The sequence below is a fragment of the Bombina bombina genome, chromosome 2 (genome assembly GCF_027579735.1).
Source record: "Bombina bombina isolate aBomBom1 chromosome 2, aBomBom1.pri, whole genome shotgun sequence".
Classification (NCBI taxonomy): domain Eukaryota; kingdom Metazoa; phylum Chordata; class Amphibia; order Anura; family Bombinatoridae; genus Bombina; species Bombina bombina.
In genome coordinates, this window is record NC_069500.1 from 168,477,185 (window position 1) to 168,501,697 (window position 24,513).

The following is a 24,513-nucleotide window of genomic DNA, read 5'->3' on the forward strand; positions in this document are numbered from 1 at the left end:
CTTTCCACTGTTATAGTATAAAAGTTACAGTTGGTGCAGTTAAAATTACAAACTGTGACATTCAGCTTCCCTCAGCAGTCCCCTGCATGCTATAGGACATCTCTGAAGGGCTCAAAAGGCTTCAAAAGTAGGAGCTGTGGCAGTTGTTATGACTGTTTAAAAAATATATTTTTCGTTTTGTTAATCTGTTTTTTGTATTAAGGGGTTAATCATCCATTTGCAAGTGGGTGCAATGCTCTGCTAACTTGTTACATACACTGTAAAAATGTTGTTAGTTTAACTGCCTTTTTTCACTGTTATTTCAAATTTTGGCAAAATTTGTTTCTCTTAAAGGCACAGTAACGTTTTTTTTTATATTGCTTGTTAACTTGATTTAAAGTGTTTTCCAAGCTTGCTAGTCTCATTGCTAGTCTGTATAAACATGTCTGACATAGAGGAAACTCCTTGTTCATTATGTTTAAAAGCCATGGTGGAACCCCATAGGAGAATGTGTACTAAATGTATTGATTTCACTTTGTTCTGACGAGGGGGAAGTTATGCCGACTAACTCTCCCCACGTGTCGGACCCTTTGACTCCCGCTCAAGGGACTCACGCTAAAATGGCACCAAGTACATCAAAGACGCCCATAGCGATTACTTTGCAGGACATGGCGGCAATCATGGATAATACCCTGTCAGAGCGCGCAGATGTTTTAAGGCCCATGTCTGATACTGCATCACAATATGCAGAAGCTGAGGAAGAGCTTCAGTCTGTGGGTGACGTCTCTGACTCGGGGAAACCTGATTCAGATATGTCTACTTTTAAATTTAAGCTTGAGAACCTCCGGGTGTTGCTTGGAGAGGTTTTAGCTGCTCTGAATGACTGTGACACAATTGCAGTGCCAGAGAAATTGTGTAGACTGGATAAATACTACGCGGTGCCGGTGTGTACTGACGTTTTTTCAATACCTAAAAGGTTTACAGAAATTATTACTAAGGAGTGGGACAGACCCAGTGTGCCGTTTTCCCCCCCTCCTATTTTTAGAAAAATGTTTCCAATAGACGCCACCACATGGGACTTATGGCAGACGGTCCCTAAGGTGGAGGGAGCAGTTTCTACTTTAGCAAAGCGTACCACTATCCCTGTCTAGGACAGTTGTGCTTTTTCAGATCCAATGGATAAAAAATTAGAAGGTTATTTTAAGAAAATGTTTATTCAAGGTTTTATCCTGCAGCCCCTTGCATGCATTGCTCCTGTCACTGCTGCTGCGGCGTTCTGGTTTGAGTCTCTGGAAGAGGCCTTTCAGACAGCTACTCCATTGACTGAAATACTTGACAAGCTTAGAACACTTAAGCTAGCTAATTCTTTTGTTTCTGATGCCATTGTTCATTTGACTAAACTAACGGCTAAGAATTCTGGATTCGCCATCCAGGCGCGTAGGGCGCTATGGCTTAAATCTTGGTCAGCTGACGTGACTTCAAAGTCTAAATTACTTAACATTCCCTTCAAGGAGCAGACCCTATTCGTGCCTGGTTTGAAGGAAATTATTGCTGACATTACTGGAGGTAAGGGTCATACCCTTCCTCAGGACAGGGCCAAATCAAGGGCCAAACAGTCTAATTTTCGTGCCTTTCGAAACTTCAAGGCAGGTGCAGCATCAACTTCCTCTGCTACAAAACAAGAGGGAACTTTTGCGCAATCCAAGCCGGCCTGGAAATCTAACCAGGCCTGGAGCAAAGGCAAGCAGGCCAGAAAGCCTGCTGCTGCCTCTAAGACAGCATGAAGGAACGGCCCCCTATCCGGCAACGGATCTAGTAGGGGGCAGACTTTCTCTCTTCGCCCAGGCGTGGGCAAGAGATGTTCAGGATCCCTGGGCGTTGGAGATCATATCTCAGGGATATCTTCTGGACTTCAAAGCTTCCCCCCCCCCACAAGGGAGATTTCACCTTTTGAGATTGTCTGTAAACCAGATAAAGAAAGAGGCATTCTTACGCTGTGTGCAAGACCTCCTAATAATGGGAGTGATCCATCCAGTTCCACAGATGGAACAAGTACAGGGATTTTATTCAAATCTGTTTGTGGTTCCCAAAAAAGAGGGAACCTTCAGACCAATTTTGGATTTAAAGATCTTAAACAAATTCCTCAGAGTTCCATCGTTCAAAATGGAAACTATTCGGACAATCCTACCTATGATCCAGGAGGGTCAGTACATGACCACAGTGGATTTGAAGGTTGCTTACCTTCACATACCGATTCACAAAGATCATCATCGGTTCCTAAGGTTTGCCTTTCTAGACAGGCAATACCAGTTTGTGGCTCTTCCCTTCGGGTTAGCTACAGCCCCAAGAATTTTTACAAAGGTTCTGGGGTCTCTTATGGCGGTCCTAAGACCACGGGGCATAGCAGTGGCCCCTTATCTAGACGACATCCTGATACAGGCGTCAAACTTCCAAATTGCCAAATCTCATACGGACATAGTGTTGGCATTTCTGAGGTTGCATGGGTGGAAAGTGAACGAGGGAAAGAGTTCTCTATCACCCCTCACAAGGGTTTCCTTCCTAGGAACTCTGATAGATTCTGTAGAAATGAAAATTTACCTGACGGAGTCCAGGTTATCAAAGCTTCTAAATTCCTGCCGTGTTCTTCACTACATTCCGCGCCCTTCGGTGGCTCAGTGCATGGAAGTGATCGGCTTAATGGTAGCGGCGATGGACATAGTGCCATTTGCGTGCCTACATCTCAGACCGCTGCAATTATGCATGCTCAGTCAGTAGAATGGGGATTACACAGATTTGTCCCCTCTGCTAAATCTGGATCAAGAGACCAGAGATTCTCTTCTCTGGTGGCTATCTCGGGTCCATCTGACCTTTCGCAGGCCAGATTGGACAATTGTAACAACAGATGCCAGCCTCCTAGGTTGGGGTGCAGTCTGGAATTCCCTGAAGGCTCAGGGATCGTGGACTCAGGAGGAGAAACTCCTCCCAATAAATAGTTAAGAGCAATATTCAATGCTCTTCTAGCTTGGCCTCAGTTAGCAACCCTGAGGTTCATCATATTTCAGTCGGACAACATCACGACTGTGGCTTACATCAACCATCAAGGGGGGACCAGGAGCTCCCTAGCGATGTTAGAAGTCTCCAAGATAATTCACTGGGCAGAGACTCACTCTTGCCATCTATCAGCGATCCATATCCCAGGTGTAGAGAACTGGGAGGCGGATTTTCTAAGTCGTCAGACTTTTCATCCGGGGGAGTGGGAACTCCATCCGGAGGTGTTTGCTCAATTGGTTCATCGTTGGGGCACACCAGAATTGGATCTCATGGCGTCTCGCCAGAACGCCAAGCTTCCTTGTTACGGATCCAGGTCCAGGGACCCAGAAGCGACGCTGATAGATGCTCTAGCAGCACCGTGGTTCTTCAACCTGGCTTATGTGTTTCCACCGTTTCCTCTGCTCCCTCGACTGATTGCCAAAATCAAACAGGAGAGAGCATCGGTGATCTTGATCGCGCCTGCATGGCCACGCAGGACCTGGTATGCAGACCTGGTGGACATGTCATCCTTTCCACCTTGGCCTCTGCCTCTGAGACAAGACCTTCTACTACAAGGTCCTTTCAATCATCCAAATCTAATTTCTCTGAGACTGACTGCCTGGAGATTGAACGCTTGATTTTATCAAGGCGTGGCTTCTCCGAGTCAGTCATTGATACCTTAATACAGGCACGAAAGCCTGTAACCAGGAAAATCTACCATAAGATATGGCGCAAATATCTTCATTAGTGTGTATCCAAGAATTACTCAAGGAGTAAGGTTAGGATTCCTAGGATATTGTCCTTTCTCCAAGAGGGTTTGGATAAAGGATTATCAGCTAGTTCTTTAAAGGGACAGATTTCTGCTCTGTCTATCCTTTTGCACAAGCGTCTGGCAGAGGTTCCAGACGTCCAGGCATTTTGTCAGGCTTTGGTTAGAATTAAGCCTGTGTTTAAACCTGTTGCTCCTACATGGAGCTTAAACTTGGTTCTTAAGGTTCTTCAAGGAGTTCCGTTTGAACCCCTTCATTCCATTGATATCAAACTTTTATCTTGGAAAGTTCTGTTTTTGATGGCTATTTCCTCGGCTCGTAGAGTCTCTGAGTTATCAGCTTTACAATGTGATTCTCCTTATCTGATTTTCCATACAGATAAAGTAGTTCTGCGTACAAAACCTGGGTTTTTACCTAAGGTAGTTTCCAACAAGAATATCAATCAAGAGATTGTTGTTCCATCATTGTGTCCTAATCCTTCTTCAAAGAAGGAACGTCTTTTACATAATTTGGACGTAGTCCGTGCTTTAAAGTTTTACTTACAAGCGACTAAAGATTTTCGTCAAACATCTTCCCTGTTTGTTGTTTACTCTGGACAGAGGAGAGGTCAAAAGGCTTCGGCAACCTCTCTTTCTTTTTGGCTTCGGAGCGTAATACGCTTAGCCTATGAGACTGCTGGACAGGAGGCTATTTTTGGGAGAAAGATTCTACAGGCAGTGGTCCCTTCCGTTTAAGTACCTGCCTTGTCCCTCCCTTCATCCGTGTACTTTAGCTTTGGTATTGGTATCCCACAAGTAATGGATGATCCGTGGACTGGATACACCTAACAAGAGAAAACATAATTTATGCTTACCTGATAAATTTATTTCTCTTGTGGTGTATCCAGTCCACGGCTCACCCTGTCCTTTTAAGGCAGGTCTATATTTTAAACTACAGTCACCACTGCACCCTATGGTTTCTCCTTTCTCGGGTAGTTTCGGTCGAATGACTGTATATGGCAGTTAGGGGAGGAGCTATATAGCAGCTCTGCTTTGGGTGATCCTCTTGCAACTTCCTGTTGGGAAGGAGAATATCCCACAAGTAATGGATGATCCGTGGACTGGATACACCACAAGAGAAATAAATTTATCAGGTAAGCATAAATTATGTTTTTTCTTCTGATTTGTGGCATTGATCACCCAGAGAAGGTGCATAAAGGAGTGCCTGCCTAGACCTGCTCTGAGTGATCAAGCAGAGTACTTCCTGCATGCACAGCCTCACCTTCAGCTCCTTCCCATTATCTTGTGTCACACATCCCAAGCTCAGCTGCAGCCTATCAAATCTCCTGGATGGGACATTTTCAGGGACAAAAAAATCCAGGGACATACAACAAAATCAAGGGACTGTTGGCAACTATGCTGCTGAGTACAACTATGGTAACAGGGTTCAATCTAACTATGCTATTGTTTTTCCTCCTGTACCTGCAGCTCTCTTTAAAGTCGATCCCTTATTTCAATGCATTAGAGAAGCCAGTTTGTGAAGCTCTGCATCTTTATACTGGACGCAGCCATCTTGACATGCACGTATTGAATTCTTTGACAGATGCAGGGCACTTTCACAAATCAGTGATGCTACTGCCCTTTTGATAGCTGCACTGTGCACTTTGGATTAGCTCAAACATTTTTGTGTTTTGTTTACACAGTTTAAAAGTTAACCACTGCAAAAATGTACAGTTCCTGCTCTATTAGTGCTGCACAATCTGTTGGCGCTCTACAAATAATTGATAATAATGATAATATTGTGCAAGCTATATTACTTTATTTCATATTTCTTTATACACACACCTTAGTGTGGCTTGGCTCTTTTATTTTAACTAAATTTGCTGACCCCATAATTTTTATTATTTGTTTAGGATATCAAGACCATCAAGAAAAAGATAAGTGAATTGAGCATCGACTTCAATAAAAATCTTAACGAGGAAAACACATTTTTAATTTTTTCAAAGGAAGAACTTGGTAAATTTGTATTATTTTTGTAATGTACATATGCAATAGAGAAAGATATTACTAGTTTATTCCTATCCTTCAGACAAATTTACTATGAATAACAGTGCCAATAAATACTGTGAACATGACCCCTAAGAGTTTAGCACAAATTTAAGGCGTCCTAATCTGTGATAATGTGTTGGGTAAATGTTATTTTTATGGAAGTTACGTAACTTCCAGTTCTAGGCGTGATGTGACTGGTTGCATCTTGTTGCTATAGTGAAAATATTTTTTTTTTGGGAGGTTATTCACCCTCTGCTCCTATAGATAATGTGATTAATCATCTCTTGTTATCATTGTGAAAATTAACATATTTGTTTGCAAGAAGTATATGTGCTTATTGGTGATATTGAGGTAAGAGGTATGCTATTTAATGTCAAACTCACTCATCGTGACCTTACACTTAATATGTTCACGTTCCTCTTTCATCTATCGATTCTATATTATTTTCATGTTTTATGCAACAATAACCATAATGTTTTCAAAATATTTGAAACTTTTGGTTACCTAGATCAGTGTTTTTCAACCAGTGTGCCGTGGCACACTAGTGTGCCGTGAGAGATCCTCAGGTGTGCCACGGCAGACTGACAACAGTGTGACATATTTTTTAAACTTTGCTTGTGTTTTACTCCCAGTGCAGGGGTAGTTTGTAGGAGACATGGCATAACAGCACAATACATACAGTATGTGTGTGTTTGTGTGTATGTGTATATATATATGCTGTATTAGGCTACAATGTGTGATTTTTTTTAAATTTTGGGATGGTGGTGTGCCACAGGATGTTTTAATGTAAAAAAGTGTGCCACGGCAAAAAAAAGGTTAAAAATCACTGACCTAGATAGCTAACAGTTCATACAAATAACTCAAACAACATAATTGCACTATCTCTCATTTAATTACATCCCTATAGTTACTCTCACTTACCCATCTACTACAAATCCTGACAATCTTCCAGATAATAGACCAATATTGTTAGGTGTGTCTTCCTTATACCATGCCTCTCTGCCTACTTTAAGTCCAGAAACACTTAAAAATTTGGCATGTAATTTAGTCCTCTTGGTTGTATTGTGTTGAAATGGAATATCCTGTGAGTTTCCCTTTGCAATAGTATTTTGTTACACTCTCCCCCTGTTGGAAATGTTGGTATATGATCTATAATAATAGTTCTGACTAGGGAATCTGATGTTTGTTTTTGCTCGGAAAAATGTTTTGTCAACTGGGTATCCAGATTTTCTTGTTTGTATTGCCTATGTTATCATTACCCAGTGATTCACCATTCACTCCCCTTAAGGTGCCACTTGTTTTGCCTAAGTAATAGTACTATATATACAATGTTTTTCTGGACTTAAAGTTGACAAAGGCGTAGTATAGGGAAGACACACCTAACAATGGCCACAGTAGTATCAATTGATGAAAGAGGAACATGAACATTTTTAGTTTAATGGTCCCAATAAGTACATTTGAAATTATTTAAATTGCATACTTAAAGGGACAGTCTACACCAGAATTTTTATTGTTTAAAAAGATAGATAATCCTTTTATTACCCATTCCTCTGTTTCGTATAACCAACACAGTTATATTAATATATGTTTTACCTCTGTGATTACCTTGTATCTAAGCCTCTGCAAGATTGCCCCCATATCTCAGTGCTTTTGACAGACATGCAGTTTAGCCAATTAGTGCAGACTCCTAAATAACTCCACAGGAGTGAGCACAATGTTAACTATATGACACACATGAACTAGTACTGTCCAACTGTGAAAAACTTTCAAAATGCTCTGAGCTAAGAGGCGGTTTTCAACGGTTTAGAAATCAGTTTGAGCCCAACTAGGTTTAGCTTTTCAAAAATACCACTAAGGGAAAAAAAGCAAATATAATGATAAAAGTCAATTGGAAAGTTGTTTAAAATTGCGTGCCCTATCTGAATCATGAAAGTTTAATTTTGAGTTTGACTAGACTGTCCCTTTAATAATACATAATAAGCACATATCATGTTTGCACACAAGTATGTTCATTTTCACAATATTAACGAGAGGGGATTATCAATCATATTATGTATAGAACCAGAGGATGAAAAACCACTGAAAGAAATTGTTTATTTTCACTGTAGCAAAGAGATGCAGCCAATCCCTTACCACCTATAACTGAAAGTTGTTTAACTTCCAGAAAAGCATTGTTTACACAACACAGAGTCACAGATTCTGTAATTGCACAGAAAAAGAAAAGTAGCTCTAATAAACAGAATAGAGAGCAGTCTAACTTCACTGTGAAGGCTACTGTTATTTCTCATTTCCTAGGTATACTCTAGAATAGTGTTTCTCCATCTCCGTTCTCAAGACCCCTAACAGGCAAGATTTGCATTCTATTTGAAGTAGAGCACAGGTGAAATAATAGATGATCATTAACGATGGTTATTAACTTGCTCTCACCCAACAGATGATTATTTCACCTGTGCTCTAGTGCAGATAGGGGTCCAGATGACTAGAATTGAGAAATACTACTCTACAATAGCCTACATAAACCGCCAAAAGCAAATATAGAAAAATGGACACCATAGTCTGTTATCCCCAAAAATGTATTTTTACCAATGGAGATACACTTACTAGATTTATAGCTTTTTCTTGTATCCTATACTTTTAATGAATGGCACTATTAGCATGGTGAATTAAGCATAATCTAAAATACTGTACCACTGTAAACTTTAGTGCTTTTTTATTAACAATGTGTAGCACAGTGTAGCACAGAAATACATAAAGGACCTTAATACTTAAATTCATTTTACTGCGCACCCCTGCTATCTTTAATGGAGATGTTAACTCTCCCTAGACTTTTACTTGAGCAATAAAAAATATGTAATATGAGCACAAACATAGAAGGGCTATTGATTGCGCTCAAGCGATGTTAACACACAATATCGCTAATATTTTTGCTCTGCATTTGTAAGCTAGGAAAAAAATTTGCCCTGTCGTTCCTCTCACAGCCATTCATAATTCACTTGGTTTCTCAATTGAAACCAAGAACTACCCCAGCATGTTCCACATTGGGAGGTATGTATGTAAATTATATATTGTTTTTAAAGCATTTTTTACATTCGGTTCACTAATTTATTATGTTTTCTCTAATGTTGATTATGGGATTTACAACCAAAAGGCATATCACACATATACTTCTAGTAAGTGTATCTCTATTATAGAATATATATGTGTGTGTGTATATATATATATATATATATATATATATATATATATATATATATATATATATATATATACACACACACACTAAACAATAAACAGTGAAGTCTCAGGATTTTTTCAAAACGTGCCAATTTAATTAACGTTTCGGGATGTTTCTCCCCTTCTTCAGAACAGGAGAAACATCCCCAAAACGTTAATTTAATTAGCACGTTTTGAAAAAATCCTGAGACTTCACTGTTTATTGTTTAGTGTATATTTGGAGTGTAAGTTCAGGTGGTTAACCCAGGAGGGCGGATTCATATATTGTTTTTCTATCTATCTATCTATCTATCTATCTATCTATCTATAAAATATTTTCTGTTAATCGCATATACCTTAAGCTCTGTGTTGTATATTGTTCTGTTTTACAGAAGGCCTTCCTGATGACTTCTTTGACAGTTTGGAAAAGACTGATAATAACAACTTGAAAGTTACTCTCCAGTATCCTCATTATTTTCCTGTTGTGAAAAATTGTTCAGTCCCTGAAACAAGACAAAAATTGGAACGTGCATTTAACAGAAGATGCATTAATGTACGTTTCTTATAAATGTCTTAAGCATTAAATGTGTAACCCCCAGACCAGTAAGATTATAACTTTCATTATTATCTGTACATAATTAACGTGTACAAAAGCATTAGATTATGGTTAAAATTTTAAAAAAATTTCCTTGGTTGTCAGTCTGTTTTTTCCCCCAAAATTATATATTTTAAAAATGTATTTACTGCTATTATTATCATCATCATTATCTTTATTTGTAATGAGCCAACAGATTCCACAACACTATTTAACCCTTTAATGACCACAACGTACACTGTACGCCACTAGTCGTTAAAGGATTGTCTGGATAAAATAGCGCTTCCCTCCATCCTACAGGATTGCTAAAATAGTGCGGTCTTGCCGCTGGTCTGGTTAAGCTCCTTACAATGCCTTTGTATTATAAGGCTTCTCAGGGATAGTTTTGTTGGCATATTTTACCTTTTGAACAATGTACCTCATTAAGGGGAGTTCACTTATATGCTTTACAATATAATGCTCAGTAAAATAAGCTGATGATTTTATTCCATGCTGATTAGTTTTTGAGATTGGGGCCCTAAGTGTCACTGCATTGTCTTTTTATTATGTCTTTGTCCTTTATGGGGATACAATACATATAGACAAGACACGGAAGGCAAACTTGGACTTGATTACAGGGTCCTACTTTATAGAGATCTTACAATCTAATTGATTAGTTCATTTTTATGTTTATTGATATTGTAATTATGTGCCCTAATAATTTTACTTTTTTTTTTTTAACATTCCAAGGAAAACACTAAAATTCTTGAGCAACTAATAACCTTGAGATCCAAAATGGCAGCACTTCTAGGATACAACTCGCATGCTGATTTTGTTTTGGAGCTGAACACTGCTAAGAATACAAGAAATGTGTCTATGTTTCTAGGTTAGTTTTGATTAAATGTTTCTTTCTCAGTGTGTTAATGGTGACGAAATTGTTTACTGCTTTTTAACTGTTTAACTGTTTAATAATGGGTCAGGATACCACATCACATAAAAACTAGTATGTTTGTAATTAACATTTTGTTTGTAAAATTACCTATTTTAGTGCTATTTCACCGTAGTAGTATGTAGTTGTGCTTGTTGTGGAGTAAGCTGCATATTAAAGTTGAGTATTGAGCTTAATAATGTCCATACCTAGGTCCAGAGTGACAAAACATACATACAGGACCACTAAAAGTGGAAATAGGTACCTTCCCACAACCACTAACACATGGTGTGAGCATCTGAGCAAGTGAGCCATTAGGGTGTAATCTAGTAGGGCAGAGATATCATCTAAATATTACTTTAAGGTAGTTTTCTTTCAGTTTAGCACTACAAGAAAAGGTTGATCCTTTCTCTAGTGTGTTGGCCCACTCATTTATGGAGAGGTTTTTGTTTGTCAACGTTCCACAATTTCTTCTGGTGTGCCCCGAAATTATACATAGAGTATAGTCTAACTATAGATCCTTTTAGTATAGTGTCTGAGTGGCATAGGGCACCTAGGCTTATAGTGGAGATGCCAGTAGTAGTGGCCATAATTTCTTTGATTTGTGATTTGAGTTGTTAATAATGGTACCAGCCACAGGGTTCTTCTCGACTATATTCATTGTATTGAGCATAATTGAGACATATTGAGAGCATAATATAACACGTTGGAGGTTACTGCTGGGATATAAATACATAATATTGTAACCTAGGATATATAACACTAGTCTTTGAATCATTTTAGATAGTTTTTTGCTACTTTAATGAAAGCTGTGGGCTTGGAGTCGATGGCCTAGATTACCTTATGGAATTGACCTGGGATTCTGAATTCCTCTAAAACCTTCCCTAGGTTCACCCAGCCAGTTGAATGCCTTCTCTGAATCCATGGAAAGGAACAGATACAAAAACCACCAGATCAATAATTCTCTGAACATTGCCTGGAGCTTTACGGTTTTTAATAAAGCCTACCTGGTCAATGTGGACCAAAGAGGGTGTGAGATCATTTAATCTTGACACTAATATCTTAGTAAAGAGCTTTATGTCTTGATTTGTCAATGGCATGGTTCTAAAATTGCCACAGTGTAGCTTGTTTTGATTGTTTTAGGATAACTAAGATTCTGGGTTCAAGCAGATCTGCAGGTATCTCTCCCCTTCCATAATGTAGTTAAAAATTGTTACTAGATGTGAAACTAAAATATTTATAAAGTTTTAATAACACAATCCCAAGAAGCCATCAGGTCCTGGCGCTTTATTCATTTTAATCCCTTTGATTACAGCTATCACCTCACATTATTGTAGCTATCACCTCACATTAGTGTAGTAGGTGCTTTTAGGTTTTCTAAATCTTGGGGAGTTGACATGCTTGGAGAAAATCTCCTATTTTCGCTTACATAGTGTGTGTTGTACTACCTTCTTTAAACAGTATAATATTTGCTGGAAGTCTGCAGAGGTTTCACATTTCTAGAGGATGATTAGTCACTTTCCATCAGGGCCCTGCAAAAATGGAATGGCTTTAGTCATATCTTTGAGCCATTAGGCCAAGATTCTATCAGGTTTATTAGAGTTGACAAAATAATAATTATCAAGAGCTCAAAGAGACCTCACCACCTTCTCAGGTAACAAGTGATTTAATGCAGACTTATAATTGTAAAGGGACTTAGCTACAGTAAATAGTTTTCAAGATTCAATATATGCATTTGCTGTAGCTGTAGCATTTCAAAATGGCGTACTTTGCATTGCTATTGGCTGATTTGATTATTCAAATTAGCTAATAGGATGAGAGCTTCTAAAATCCTATTGGCTGTTCAAATCAGCCAATAGGATTTCAGTAGCTCTCATCCTTTTATCTCTTTTGTATTTTTTTTCTTCAGGAAAAAGACCTGTTTAACTCAGGGCAATGCCCTACAAAAGGCCCTTTTAAGGGCTATTGGTAGTTTATTGTAGGCTAGGGGGTATTTTTATTTTGGGGGCTTTTTATTTTTATAGGACTATTAGATTAGGTGTAATTGTTTTTATTTTTGATTATTTTTTATTTTGTTAAAATTGTTAGGTTAATTTATAGTTTAATGTTAGGTTTATTTTTATTTCACAGATAAGCTTTTATTTATTTAAATATAGTTATATTGTAATTTTAATTTAAAGTTAGGGGGTGTTAGGTTTAGGGGTTAATAGTTTAATTTAGTGTTTTGCGTTGTGGGGGGGCCGGCGGTTTAGGGGTTAATAGGTTTATTTAGTTGCAGAGATGTGGGAGGCCGGAGGTTTAGGGGTTAATAGGTTTATTTAATTGCAGAGATGTGGGAGGCTGGAGATGTAGGGGTTAATAGGTTTATTTAGTTGCGGAGATGTGGGTTGACTGGCGGTTTAGTGGTTAATAGGTTTATTTAGTTGCGGAGATGTGGGAGGCCAGAGGTTTATGGGTTAATAACTTTATTATAGTGGCGGTGATGTCGGGGAGCGGCGGAATAGTGGTTAATAACTTTTATTAGTGTCGGCGATGTCGGGAGAGGCAGATTAGGGGTTAATAACTTTATTTAGGTGTCTGGGGCAGTAGATTAGGGGTGTTTAAACTTGGGGTTTATGTTAGGGTGTTAGGTTTAAACATAACTTTTTTCCCCCCCATAGACATCATGGGGTTGCGTTACAGAGAATTTTCATTCCGCGATCTCAGGTGTTAGTTTTTTTTCCTCCCCATTGATGTCTATTGGGGAAAGCATGCATGAGCATGTCAAAGCAGCCCTTGGATTTTGTGCGTTATGGAGCTTAACGCCACCATATCGCACGCACAATGAGGCTTTTCAGTAACTCGTAATGGCAGCGTTATGGAGAATGAAATAACGCAACTTTTTTGGCATTAGTTTCGCACCCTGTTTAGCGCAAAACTCGTAATCTAGGTGATTGTTTCGAAACTATCTTGAAATACTTTGCATTCATTTGCAGATCTTATGTAAGACGGTTAAAAATACTGTGGGCTTATCGTTTGTGTTATTCGTCACTATGATTTTATGTTCTTTCTACAGTAATTACACCAATGTTTAATTTGCAATAATAGCCACCAAGAGAGCAGTTCCCATGTGTGATTAGTGTCTTCTCTATGGCTTGAAAATATCAATATCCCATGCTCCAGATCAGCAGCAGTAATTATTACAGCACTTCAATACTATATTAATAGTGTCCTCTTCTATATTCTAGGAATCAACCACAGACAGGAATTTAATACCTAAATTACTTTTGTTTATTTATATATTTTTTGCAACTTTCTGATTTTTTTCTGAGTGGTGCTCATAATACTAATTCATCCTAATGACATCAGTTATTTCTCCAACATTGGTGTGTCCGGTCCACGGCGTCATCCTTACTTGTGGGATATTCTCTTCCCCAACAGGAAATGGCAAAGAGTCCCAGCAAAGCTGGTCACATGATCCCTCCTAGGCTCCGCCCACCCCAGTCATTCTCTTTGCCGTTGCACAGGCAACATCTCCACGGAGATGGTTAAGAGTTTTTTGGTGTTTAAATGTAGTTTTATTCTTCTATCAAGTGTTTGTTATTTTAAAATAGTGCTGGTATGTACTATTTACTCTGAAACAGAAAAGGATGAAGATTTCTGTTTGTAAGAGGAAGATGATTTTAGCAGACAGTAACTAAAATCGATTGCTGTTTCCACACAGGACTGTTGAGATGAAGTAACTTCAGTTGGGGGAAACAGTTAGCAGACTTTTCTGCTTAAGGTATGACTAGCCATATTTCTAACAAGACCATGTAATGCTGGAAGGCTGTCATTTCCCCTCATGGGGACCGGTAAGCCATTTTCTTAGTTAAACATAAAAGAATAAAGGGCTTCAAAAAGGGCTTAAAAACTGGTAGACATTTTTCTGGGCTAAAACGATTGCTTTACTAGGCATATTATGCAGATTCTAACTAATTATTGGTATTATAATCTTGGGGAACGTTTAGAAAAATGGCAGGCACTGTGTTGGACACCTTTTTCAGATGGGGGCCTTTCTAGTTTTAGACAGAGCCTCATTCTGGGACTGTATAGGGGTTAAATGTAAAAACGGTTCCGTTAATTTAAGGGTTAAAGCTCTGAAATTTGGTGTGCAATACTTTTAATGCTTTAAGACACTGTGGTGAAATTTTGGTGAATTTTGAACAATTCCTTAATACTTTTTCACATATTCAGTAATAAAGTGTTTTCAGTTTGAAATTTAAAGTGACAGTAACGGTTTTATTTTAAAACGTTTTTTGTGCTTTGTTGACAAGTTTAAGCCTGTTTAACATGTCTGTACCATCAGATAAGCTATGTTCTATATGTATGAAAGCCAATGTGTCTCCCCATTTAAATGTATGTGATAATTGTGCCATAGTGTCCAAACAAAGTAAGGACAGTAATGCCACAGATAATGATATTGCCCAAGATGATTCCTCAAATGAGGGGAGTAAACATGATACTACATCATCCCCTACTGTGTCTACACCAGTTATGCCCACACAGGAGGCCCCTAGTACATCTAGTGCGCCAATACTTATTACCATACAACAATTAACGGCTGTAATGGATAACTCCATAGCAAATCTTTTATCCAAAATGCCTACTTATCAGAGAAAGCGCGATTGCTCTGTTTTAAACACTGAAGAGCAAGAGGACGCTGATGATAATTGTTCTGTCATACCCTCACACCAATCTGAAGGGGCCATGAGGGAGGTTTTGTCTGATGGGGAAATTTCAGATTCAGGAAAAATTTCTCATCAAGCTGAACCTGATGTTGTGACATTTAAATTTAAATTAGAACATCTCCGCGCACTGCTTAAGGAGGTGTTATCTACTCTGGATGATTGTGACAATTTGGTCATTCCAGAGAAATTATGTAAGATGGACAAGTTCCTAGAGGTTCCGGTGCCCCCTGACGCTTTTCCTATACCCAAGCGGGTGGCGGACATAGTAAATAAAGAGTGGGAAAGGCCCGGCATACCTTTTGTTCCCCCCCCTATATTTAAGAAATTATTTCCTATAGTCGACCCCAGAAAGGACTTATGGCAGACAGTCCCCAAGGTCGAGGGGGCGGTTTCTACTCTAAACAAACGCACTACTATTCCTATCGAAGATAGTTGTGCTTTCAAAGATCCTATGGATAAGAAATTAGAGGGTTTGCTTAAAAAGATTTTTGTACAGCAAGGTTACCTTCTACAACCAATTTCATGCATTGTTCCTGTCACTACGGCAGCGTGTTTCTGGTTCGAGGAACTAGAAAAATCGCTCAGTAAAGAATCTTCGTATGAGGAGGTTATGGAGAGAGTTCAAGCACTTAAATTGGCTAACTCTTTTGTTTTAGATGCCGCTTTGCAATTAGCTAGATTAGCGGCGAAAAATTCAGGGTTTGCTGTCGTGGCGCGCAGAGCGCTTTGGCTAAAGTCTTGGTCAGCGGATGTGTCTTCCAAGACAAAATTGCTTAACATTCCTTTCAAAGGTAAAACATTATTTGGACCTGATTTGAAAGAGATTATTTCAGACATCACTGGGGGAAAGGGCCACGCCCTCCCACAGGATAGGTCTTTTAAGGCTAAAAATAAGCCTAATTTTCGTCCCTTTCGCAGAAACGGACCAGTCTCTAATTCTGTATCCTCTAAGCAAGAGGGTAATACTTCACAACCCAAACCAGCCTGGAAACCAATGCAAGGCTGGAACAAGGGTAAGCAGGCCAAGAAGCCTACCACTGCTACCAAAACAGCATGAAGGGATAGCCCCCGATCCGGGACCGGATCTAGTGGGGGGCAGACTTTCTCTCTTTGCTCAGGCTTGGGCAAGAGATGTTCAGGATCCTTGGGCGCTAGAAATAGTTTCTCAAGGTTATCTCCTGGAATTCAAGGAACTACCCCCAAGGGGAAGGTTCCACAGGTCTCAATTATCTTCAAACCAAATAAAGAGACAGGCATTCTTACATTGTGTAGAAGACCTGTTAAAGATGGGAGTGATACATCCAGTTCCAATAAGAGAACAAGGAATGGGATTTTATTCCAATCTGTTCATAGTTCCCAAAAAAGAGGGAACATTCAGACCAATTTTGGATCTAAAGATCCTAAACAAATTTCTCAGGGTACCATCGTTCAAAATGGAAACTATTCGAACGATCCTACCTACTATCCAGGAAAATCAATTTATGACTACCGTGGATTTAAAGGATGCGTACCTACATATTCCTATCCACAAGGAACATCATCAGTTCCTAAGGTTCGCTTTTCTGGACAAGCATTACCAGTTTGTGGCACTTCCATTCGGATTAGCCACTGCTCCAAGGATTTTCACAAAGGTACTAGGGTCCCTTCTAGCGGTTCTAAGACCAAGGGGCATTGCAGTAGTACCTTACTTGGACGACATCCTGATTCAAGCGTCGTCCCTGTCAAAAGCAAAGGCTCATACGGACATCGTCCTAGCCTTTCTCAGATCTCACGGATGGAAGGTGAACAAAGAAAAAAGTTCTCTGTCCCCGTCAACAAGAGTTCCCTTCTTGGGAACAATAATAGATTCCTTAGAAATGAGGATTTTTCTGACAGAGGTCAGAAAATCAAAACTTCTAAGCTCTTGTAAAGTACTTCATTCTGTTCCTCGTCCTTCCATAGTGCAGTGCATGGAAGTAATAGGATTGATGGTTGCAACAATGGACATAGTTCCTTTCTCCAACATTGGTGTGTCCGGTCCACGGCGTCATCCATTACTTGTGGGATATTCTCCTCCCCCACAGGGAAAGGCAAGGAGAGCACACAGCAAGAGCTGTCCATATAGTCCCTCCCAGGCTCCGCCCCCCCAGTCATTCTCCTTGCCGCTCTGAACAAGTAGCATCTCCTCGGGGATGGTGAGGAGTTTGTGGTGTTTAGTTGAATTTCACACTTTTATAACATTGGGGAACGTTTTTTAGCACCAGGCACTTGTTAAGGCACCTTCCCAGTCAGGAAGGGCCTTTCTCTGTAGTAGGCAGAGCCTCATTTTCGCGCCATTACTGTGCAGTTACTTTTGAGTACAGTACATGCAGCTGCATGTGTGTGGGTCTGGAATCCACTAAAAACGTTCCTAGAAGGCTTCATTTGATATCATATACCCCCCCTGGGATTGGTGAAGTCGCAGCAAAGGCTGTAGCTGGGACTGTAAGGGGGTTAAAATTAAAAACGGCTCCGGTTTCCACATTTTAAGGGTTAACAGCTTGAAAATTGGGGTGTAATACTTTGAATGCATTAAGACACTGTGGTGAAAATTTGGTAAAGATTGGATAATTCCTTCATAGTTTTTCACATATTCAGTAATAAAGTGTGCCCTGTTTAACATTTAAAGAGACAGCAACGGTTTTGTTTTAAAACGGTTTTTGTGCTTTATTAACCAGTTTAAGCCTGTTTAACATGTCTGTACCTTCAGATAGATCATGTTCTGTATGTATGGTAGCCAATGTGGTTCCCCCTTCAAATATGTGTGATAATTGTGCCATAGCGTCCAAACAAAGTAAGGACAGTACTGTCACAAATTGTAAAGTTGCCCAGGATGATTCCTCAGATGAAGGAAGTAGACATAGTTCTACATCATCTCCTTCTGTGTCTATACCAGTTATGCCCGCGCAGGCGACCCCTAGTACTTCTAGCGCGCCAATGCTTGTTACTATGCAGCAATTGACGGCAGTAATGGATAACTCCATAGCTAATATTTTATCCAAAATGCCAGCATTTCAGAGAAAGCGCGATTGCTCTGTTTTAAACACTGTAGAGCAGGAGGGCGCTGATGATAATTTTTCTGTCATACCCTCACACCAATCTGAAGTGGCAGTGAGGGAGGGTTTGTCAGATGGGGAAATTTCTGATACAGGAAGAATTTCTCAGCAGGCAGAACCTGATGTTGTGACATTTAAATCAAAATTAGAGCATCTCCACGCATTACTTAAGGAGGTGCTATCTACTCTGGATGATTGTGACAATCTGGTCAACCCAGAAAAATTGTGCAAGATGAACAAGTTCCTTGAGGTCCCGGTGCACCCTGATGCTTTTCCGATACCTAAACAGGTGGCGGACATAGTGAATAAGGAGTGGGAGAAGCCAGGCATACCTTTTGTCCCTCTTCCTATATTTAAGAAATTGTTCCCTATGGTCGACCCCAGGAAGGACACATGGCAAACAGTCCCTAAGGTCGAGGGGGCGGTTTCTACTCTAGCCAAGCGCACGACCATTCCTATTGAGGACAATTGTGCTTTCAAAGATCCTATGGATAAAAAATTGGAGGGTTTGCTTAAAAAGATTTTTGTACATCAAGGTTACCTCCTTTAACCTATTTCGTGCATTATTCCTGTCACTACAGCGGCGTGGTTCTGGTTCGAGGAACTGGAAAAGTCGCTCAGTAGGGAGACTCCATATGAGGAAGTCATGGACAGAATTCACGCACTTAAGTTAGCTAATTCCTTTATTTTAGACACCGCTTTGCAGTTAGCGAGGTTAGCGGCGAAAAATTCAGGGTTTACAATTGGGGCGCATAGAGCGCTCTGGCTAAAGTCTTGGTCGGCGGATGTATCTTCCAAGACAAAATTGCTTAATACCCCTTTCAAAGGTAAGACCCTTTTTGGGCCAGAATTGAAAGAGATTATTTCAGACATCACTGAGGGAAAGGGCCATGCCCTCTCACAAGATAAACCTTTCAAGGCTAAGAATAAGTCCAATTTTCGTTCCATTCGCAATTTCAGGAACGGACCGGCTTCCAACTCAGCAGCCTCTAGACAAGAGGGTAACGCTTCCCAGACTAAACCAGCTTGGAAATCAATGCAAGGCTGGAACAAGGGTAAACAGGCCAAGAAGCCTGCTGCTGCTACCAAAACAGCATGAAGGGGTAGCCCCCGATCCGGGACCGGATCTAGTAGGGGGCAGACTCTCTCTCTTTGCTCAGGCTTAGGCAAGAGATGTTCAGGATCCCTGGACACTAGAAATAGTCTCTCAGGGTTTTCTTCTGGAGTTCAAGGAACTACCCTCAAGGGGAAGGTTCCACATGTCTAACTTATCTTCAAACCAAATAAAGAGACAGGCATTCTTACATTGTGTAGAAGACCTGTTAAAGATGGGAGTGATACACCCAGTTCCAACTGTGGAACAAGGTCGGGGGTTTTACTCAAATCTGTTTGTAGTTCCCAAAAAAGAGGGAATTTTCAGACCAATTCTGGATTTAAAAATTCTAAACAAATTTCTCAGAGTTCCATCGTTCAAATGGAAACCATTCGAACAATTTTATCTACAATCCAGGAGGGTCAATTTATGACTACCGTGGATTTAAAGGATGCGTATCTACATATTCCTATCCACAAAGATCATCCAAGGATTTTCACAAAGGTGCTAGGGTCCCTTCTAGAGGTTCTAAGACCAAGGGGTATTGCAGTGGCACCTTATCTGGACGACATTCTAATCCAAACCTCGTCTCTTTCCAAAGCAAAGGCTCATACAGACATTGTTCTAGCCTTTCTCATATCTCACGGGTGGAAGGTGAACGTAGAAAAGAGTTCCCTGTCTCCGTCGACAAGAGTTCCCTTCTTGGGAACGATAATAGATTCTTTAAAAATGAAGATCTTCCTGACAAAAGTCAGAAAGTCAAAGCTTCTAAAGCTTGTCAAGTTCTTCACTCTATTCTGCAGCCTTCCATAGCTCAGTGCATGGTAGTAGTAGGGTTGATGGTTGCAGCAATGGACATAGTTCCTTTTGCTCAAATTCATCTAAGACCATTACAACTGTGCATGCTCAAGCAGTGGAATGGGGACTATACAGACTTGTCTCCAAAGATTCAAGTAGACCAGATGACCAGAGACTCACTCCGTTGGTGGTTGTCACAGGATCACCTGTCTCAGGGAATGAGTTTCCGCAGACCAGAGTGGGTCATTGTCACGACCGACGCCAGTCTATTAGGCTGGGGCGCGGTCTGGGATTCCCTGAAAGCTCAGGGTCTATGGTCTCGGGAAGAGTCTCTTCTCCCGATAAACATCCTGGAACTGAGAGCGATATTCAATGCTCTCAGGGCTTGGCCTCAACTAGCGAAGGCCGGATTCATAAGATTCCAGTCAGACAACATGACGACTGTAGCTTACATCAACCATCAGGGAGGAACAAAGAGTTCCTTGGCGATGAGAGAGGTATCCAAGATCATCAAATGGGCGGAGGGTCACTCCTGCCATCTATCTGCAATTCACATCCCAGGAGTAGACAACTGGGAGGCGGATTATCTGAGTCGTCAGACTTTCCATCCGGGGGAGTGGGAACTCCACCCGGAGGTTTTTGCCCAGTTGACTCAATTATGGGACATTCCAGACATGGATCTGATGGCGTCTCGTCAGAACTTCAAGGTTCCTTGCTACGGGTCCAGATCCAGGGATCCCAAGGCGACTCTAGTGGATGCATTAGTGACGCCTTGGTCGTTCAACCTAGCTTATGCATTTCCACCGTTCCCTCTCCTTCCCAGGCTTGTAGCCAGGATCAAACAGGAGAAGGCCTCAGTGATTCTGATAGCTCCTGCGTGGCCACGCAGGACTTGGTATGCAGACCTGGTGAATATGTCATCGGCTCCACCATGGAAGCTACCTTTGAGACAGGATCTTCTAGTGCAAGGTTCATTCGAACATCCAAATCTAGTTTCTCTCCAGCTGACTGCTTGGAAATTGAACGCTTGATTTTATCCAAGCGCGGGTTTTCAGATTCAGTGATAGATACTCTGGTCCAAGCCAGAAAACCTGTGACTAGAAGGATTTACCATAAAATATGGAAAGGATATATCTGTTGGTGTGAATCCAAGGGATTCTCATGGATTAATATTCCCAGGATCCTCTCCTTTCTAAAAAGAAGGTTTGGATAAGGGATTGTCAGCGAGTTCTCTAAAAGGACAGAGATCTGCTTTATCTGTCTTGTTACACAGACGACTGGCAGCTGTGCCAGATGTACAAGCTTTTGTACAGGCTTTGGTCAGAATCAAACCTGTTTACAGACCTTTGACTCCTCCCTGGAGTCTAAATTTAGTTTTTTCAGTTCTTCAAGGGGTTCCATTTGAACCCTTACATTCCATAGATATCAAGTTACTATCTTGGAAAGTTCTGTTTTTGGTTGCTATTTCTTCTGCTAGAAGAGTTTCTGAACTATCTGCTTTGCAGTGTGATCCACCCTATCTGGTGTTCCATTCAGATAAGGTTGTTTTGCGTACCAAGCCTGGTTTTCTTCCAAAAGTTGTTTCCAACAAGAATATTAACCAGGAAATAGTTGTCCCTTCTTTGTGTCCGAATCCAGTTTCAAAGAAGGAACATTTGTTACACCATTTAGATGTAGTCCGTGCTTTAAAGTTCTATTTAGAAGCAACAAAGGATTTCAGACAAAACTTCTTTTTTGTTTGTCATTTATTCTGGTAAGAGGAGAGGACAAAAAGCTACTGCTACCTCTCTTTCTTTCTGGCTGAAAAGCATTATCCGATTGGCTTATGAGACTGCCGGACGGCAGCCTCCTGAACGAATCACAGCTCACTCTATTAGGGCTGTGGCTTCCACATGGGCCTTCAAGAACGAGGCTTCTGTTGATCAGATATGTGAGGCAGCAACTTGGTCTTCTCTGCACACTTTTGCCAAATTCTCCAAATTTGATACTTTTTGCTTCTTCGGAGGCTATTTTTGGGAGAAAGGTTTTGCAAGCCGTGGTGCCTTCTGTTTAGGTAACCTGATTTGCTCCCTCCCTTCATCCGTGTCCTAAAGCTTTGGTATTGGTTCCCACAAGTAATGGATGACGCCGTGGACCGGACACACCAATGTTGGAGAAAACAGAATTTATGCTTACCTTATAAATTACTTTCTCCAAGGGTGTGTCCGGACCACGGCCCGCCCTGGTTTTTTAATCAGGTTTGAAAAATTTCTCTCTCTATACACTACAGTCACCACGGCACCCTATAGTTTCTCCTTTTTTTCTCCTAACCGTCAGTCGAATGACTGGGGGGGCGGAGCCTGGGAGGGACTATATGGACAGCTCTTGCTGTGTGCTCTCCTTGCCTTTCCCTGTGGGGGAGGAGAATATCCCACAAGTAATGGATGACGCCGTGGACCGGACACACCGTTGGAGAAAGTAATTTATCAGGTAAGCATAAATTCTGTTTTTGCACGAATTCATCTAAGGCCATTACAACTGTGCATGCTCAGACAGTGGAATGGGGATTATACAGACTTGTCTCCGACGATTCAAGTAGATCAAAAGACCAGAGATTCACTCCGTTGGTGGCTGACCCTGGACAATCTGTCACAGGGAATGAGCTTCCACAGACCAGAGTGGGTCATTGTCACGACCGACGCCAGCCTAGTGGGCTGGGGCGCGGTCTGGGAATCCCTGAAAGCTCAGGGTCTATGGTCTCGGGAAGAGTCTCTTCTCCCGATAAACATTCTGGAACTGAGAGCGATATTCAATGCTCTCAGAGCTTGGCCTCAACTAGCAAAGGCCAAATTCATAAGGTTTCAGTCAGACAACATGACGACCGTTGCATATATCAATCATCAGGGGGGAACAAGGAGTTCCCTGGCGATGAAAGAAGTGACCAAGATAATTCAATGGGCGGAGGATCACTCCTGCCACTTGTCTGCGATCCACATCCCAGGAGTGGAAAATTGGGAAGCGGATTTTCTGATTCGTCAGACATTCCATCCGGGGGAGTGGGAACTCCATCCGGAAATCTTTGCCCAAATAACTCAATTATGGGGCATTCCAGACATGGATCTGATGGCGTCTCGTCAGAACTTCAAGGTTCCTTGCTACGGGTCCAGATCCAGGGATCCCAAGGCGACCCTAGTAGATGCACTAGTAGCACCTTGGACCTTCAACCTAGCTTATGTATTCCCACCGTTTCCTCTCATCCCCAGGCTGGTAGCCAGGATCAATCAGGAGAGGGCCTCTGTGATCTTGATAGCTCCTGCGTAGCCACGCAGGACTTGGTATGCAGACCTGGTGAATATGTCATCGGCTCCACCATGGAAGCTACCTTTGAGACAGGACCTTCTTGTTCAGGGTCCATTCGAACATCCGAATCTGGTTTCCCTCCAACTGACGGCTTGGAGATTGAACGCTTGATTTTATCAAAGCGTGGGTTTTCAGATTCTGTAATAGATACTCTGATTCAGGCTAGAAAGCCTGTAACTAGAAAAATTTACCATAAAATATGGAAAAAATATATCTGTTGGTGTGAATCTAAAGGATTCCCATGGAACAAGATAAAAATTCCTAAGATTCTATCCTTTCTACAAGAAAGTTTGGAGAAGGGATTATCTGCAAGTTCTCTGAAGGGACAGATCTCTGCTTTATCTGTTTTACTTCACAAAAGACTGGCAGCTGTGCCAGATGTTCAAGCATTTGTTCAGGCTCTGGTTAGGATCAAGCCTGTTTACAGACCTTTGACTCCTCCCTGGAGTCTAAATCTAGTTCTTTCAGTTCTTCAAGGGGTTCCGTTTGAACCCTTACATTCTGTAGATATTAAGTTATTATCTTGGAAAGTTTTGTTTTTGGTTGCAATTTCTTCTGCTAGAAGAGTTTCAGAGTTATCTGCTCTGCAGTGTTCTCCGCCCTATCTGGTGTTCCATGCAGATAAGGTGGTTTTGCGTACTAAGCCTGGTTTTCTTCCGAAAGTTGTTTCTAACAAAAATATTAACCAGGAGATAGTTGTACCTTCTTTGTGTCCGAATCCAGTTTCAAAGAAGGAACGTTTGTTACACAATTTGGACGTAGTCCGTGCTCTAAAATTCTATTTAGAGGCTACTAAAGATTTCAGACAAACATCTTCCTTGTTTGTTGTTTATTCTGGTAAAAGGAGAGGTCAAAAAGCGACTTCTACCTCTCTTTCCTTTTGGCTTAAAAGCATTATCCGATTGGCTTATGAGACTGCCGGACGGCAGCCTCCTGAAAGAATCACAGCTCACTCCACTAGGGCTGTGGCTTCCACATG

The 24,513-nt window shown here is 40.9% G+C and overlaps 2 protein-coding genes across 2 annotated transcripts in view; one reads left to right on the forward strand and one right to left on the reverse strand.

Moving 5' to 3' along the window:
• Positions 1 to 9,504, reverse strand: part of SGTB (small glutamine rich tetratricopeptide repeat co-chaperone beta) — a 300,564-nt gene extending 291,060 nt beyond the window's left edge. Inside the window, exon 1 of the mRNA XM_053701340.1 lies at positions 9,376 to 9,504. The gene's annotated coding sequence lies outside the window, so the exon portion shown is untranslated. The remainder of the gene's footprint in view (positions 1 to 9,375) is intronic.
• Positions 1 to 24,513, forward strand: part of NLN (neurolysin) — a 322,838-nt gene that overhangs the window by 94,711 nt on the left and 203,614 nt on the right. The window contains 3 exon segments of the mRNA XM_053701341.1: positions 5,671 to 5,773; positions 9,412 to 9,572; positions 10,344 to 10,479. Coding sequence (XP_053557316.1) covers positions 5,671 to 5,773; positions 9,412 to 9,572; positions 10,344 to 10,479 — 400 coding nt within the window.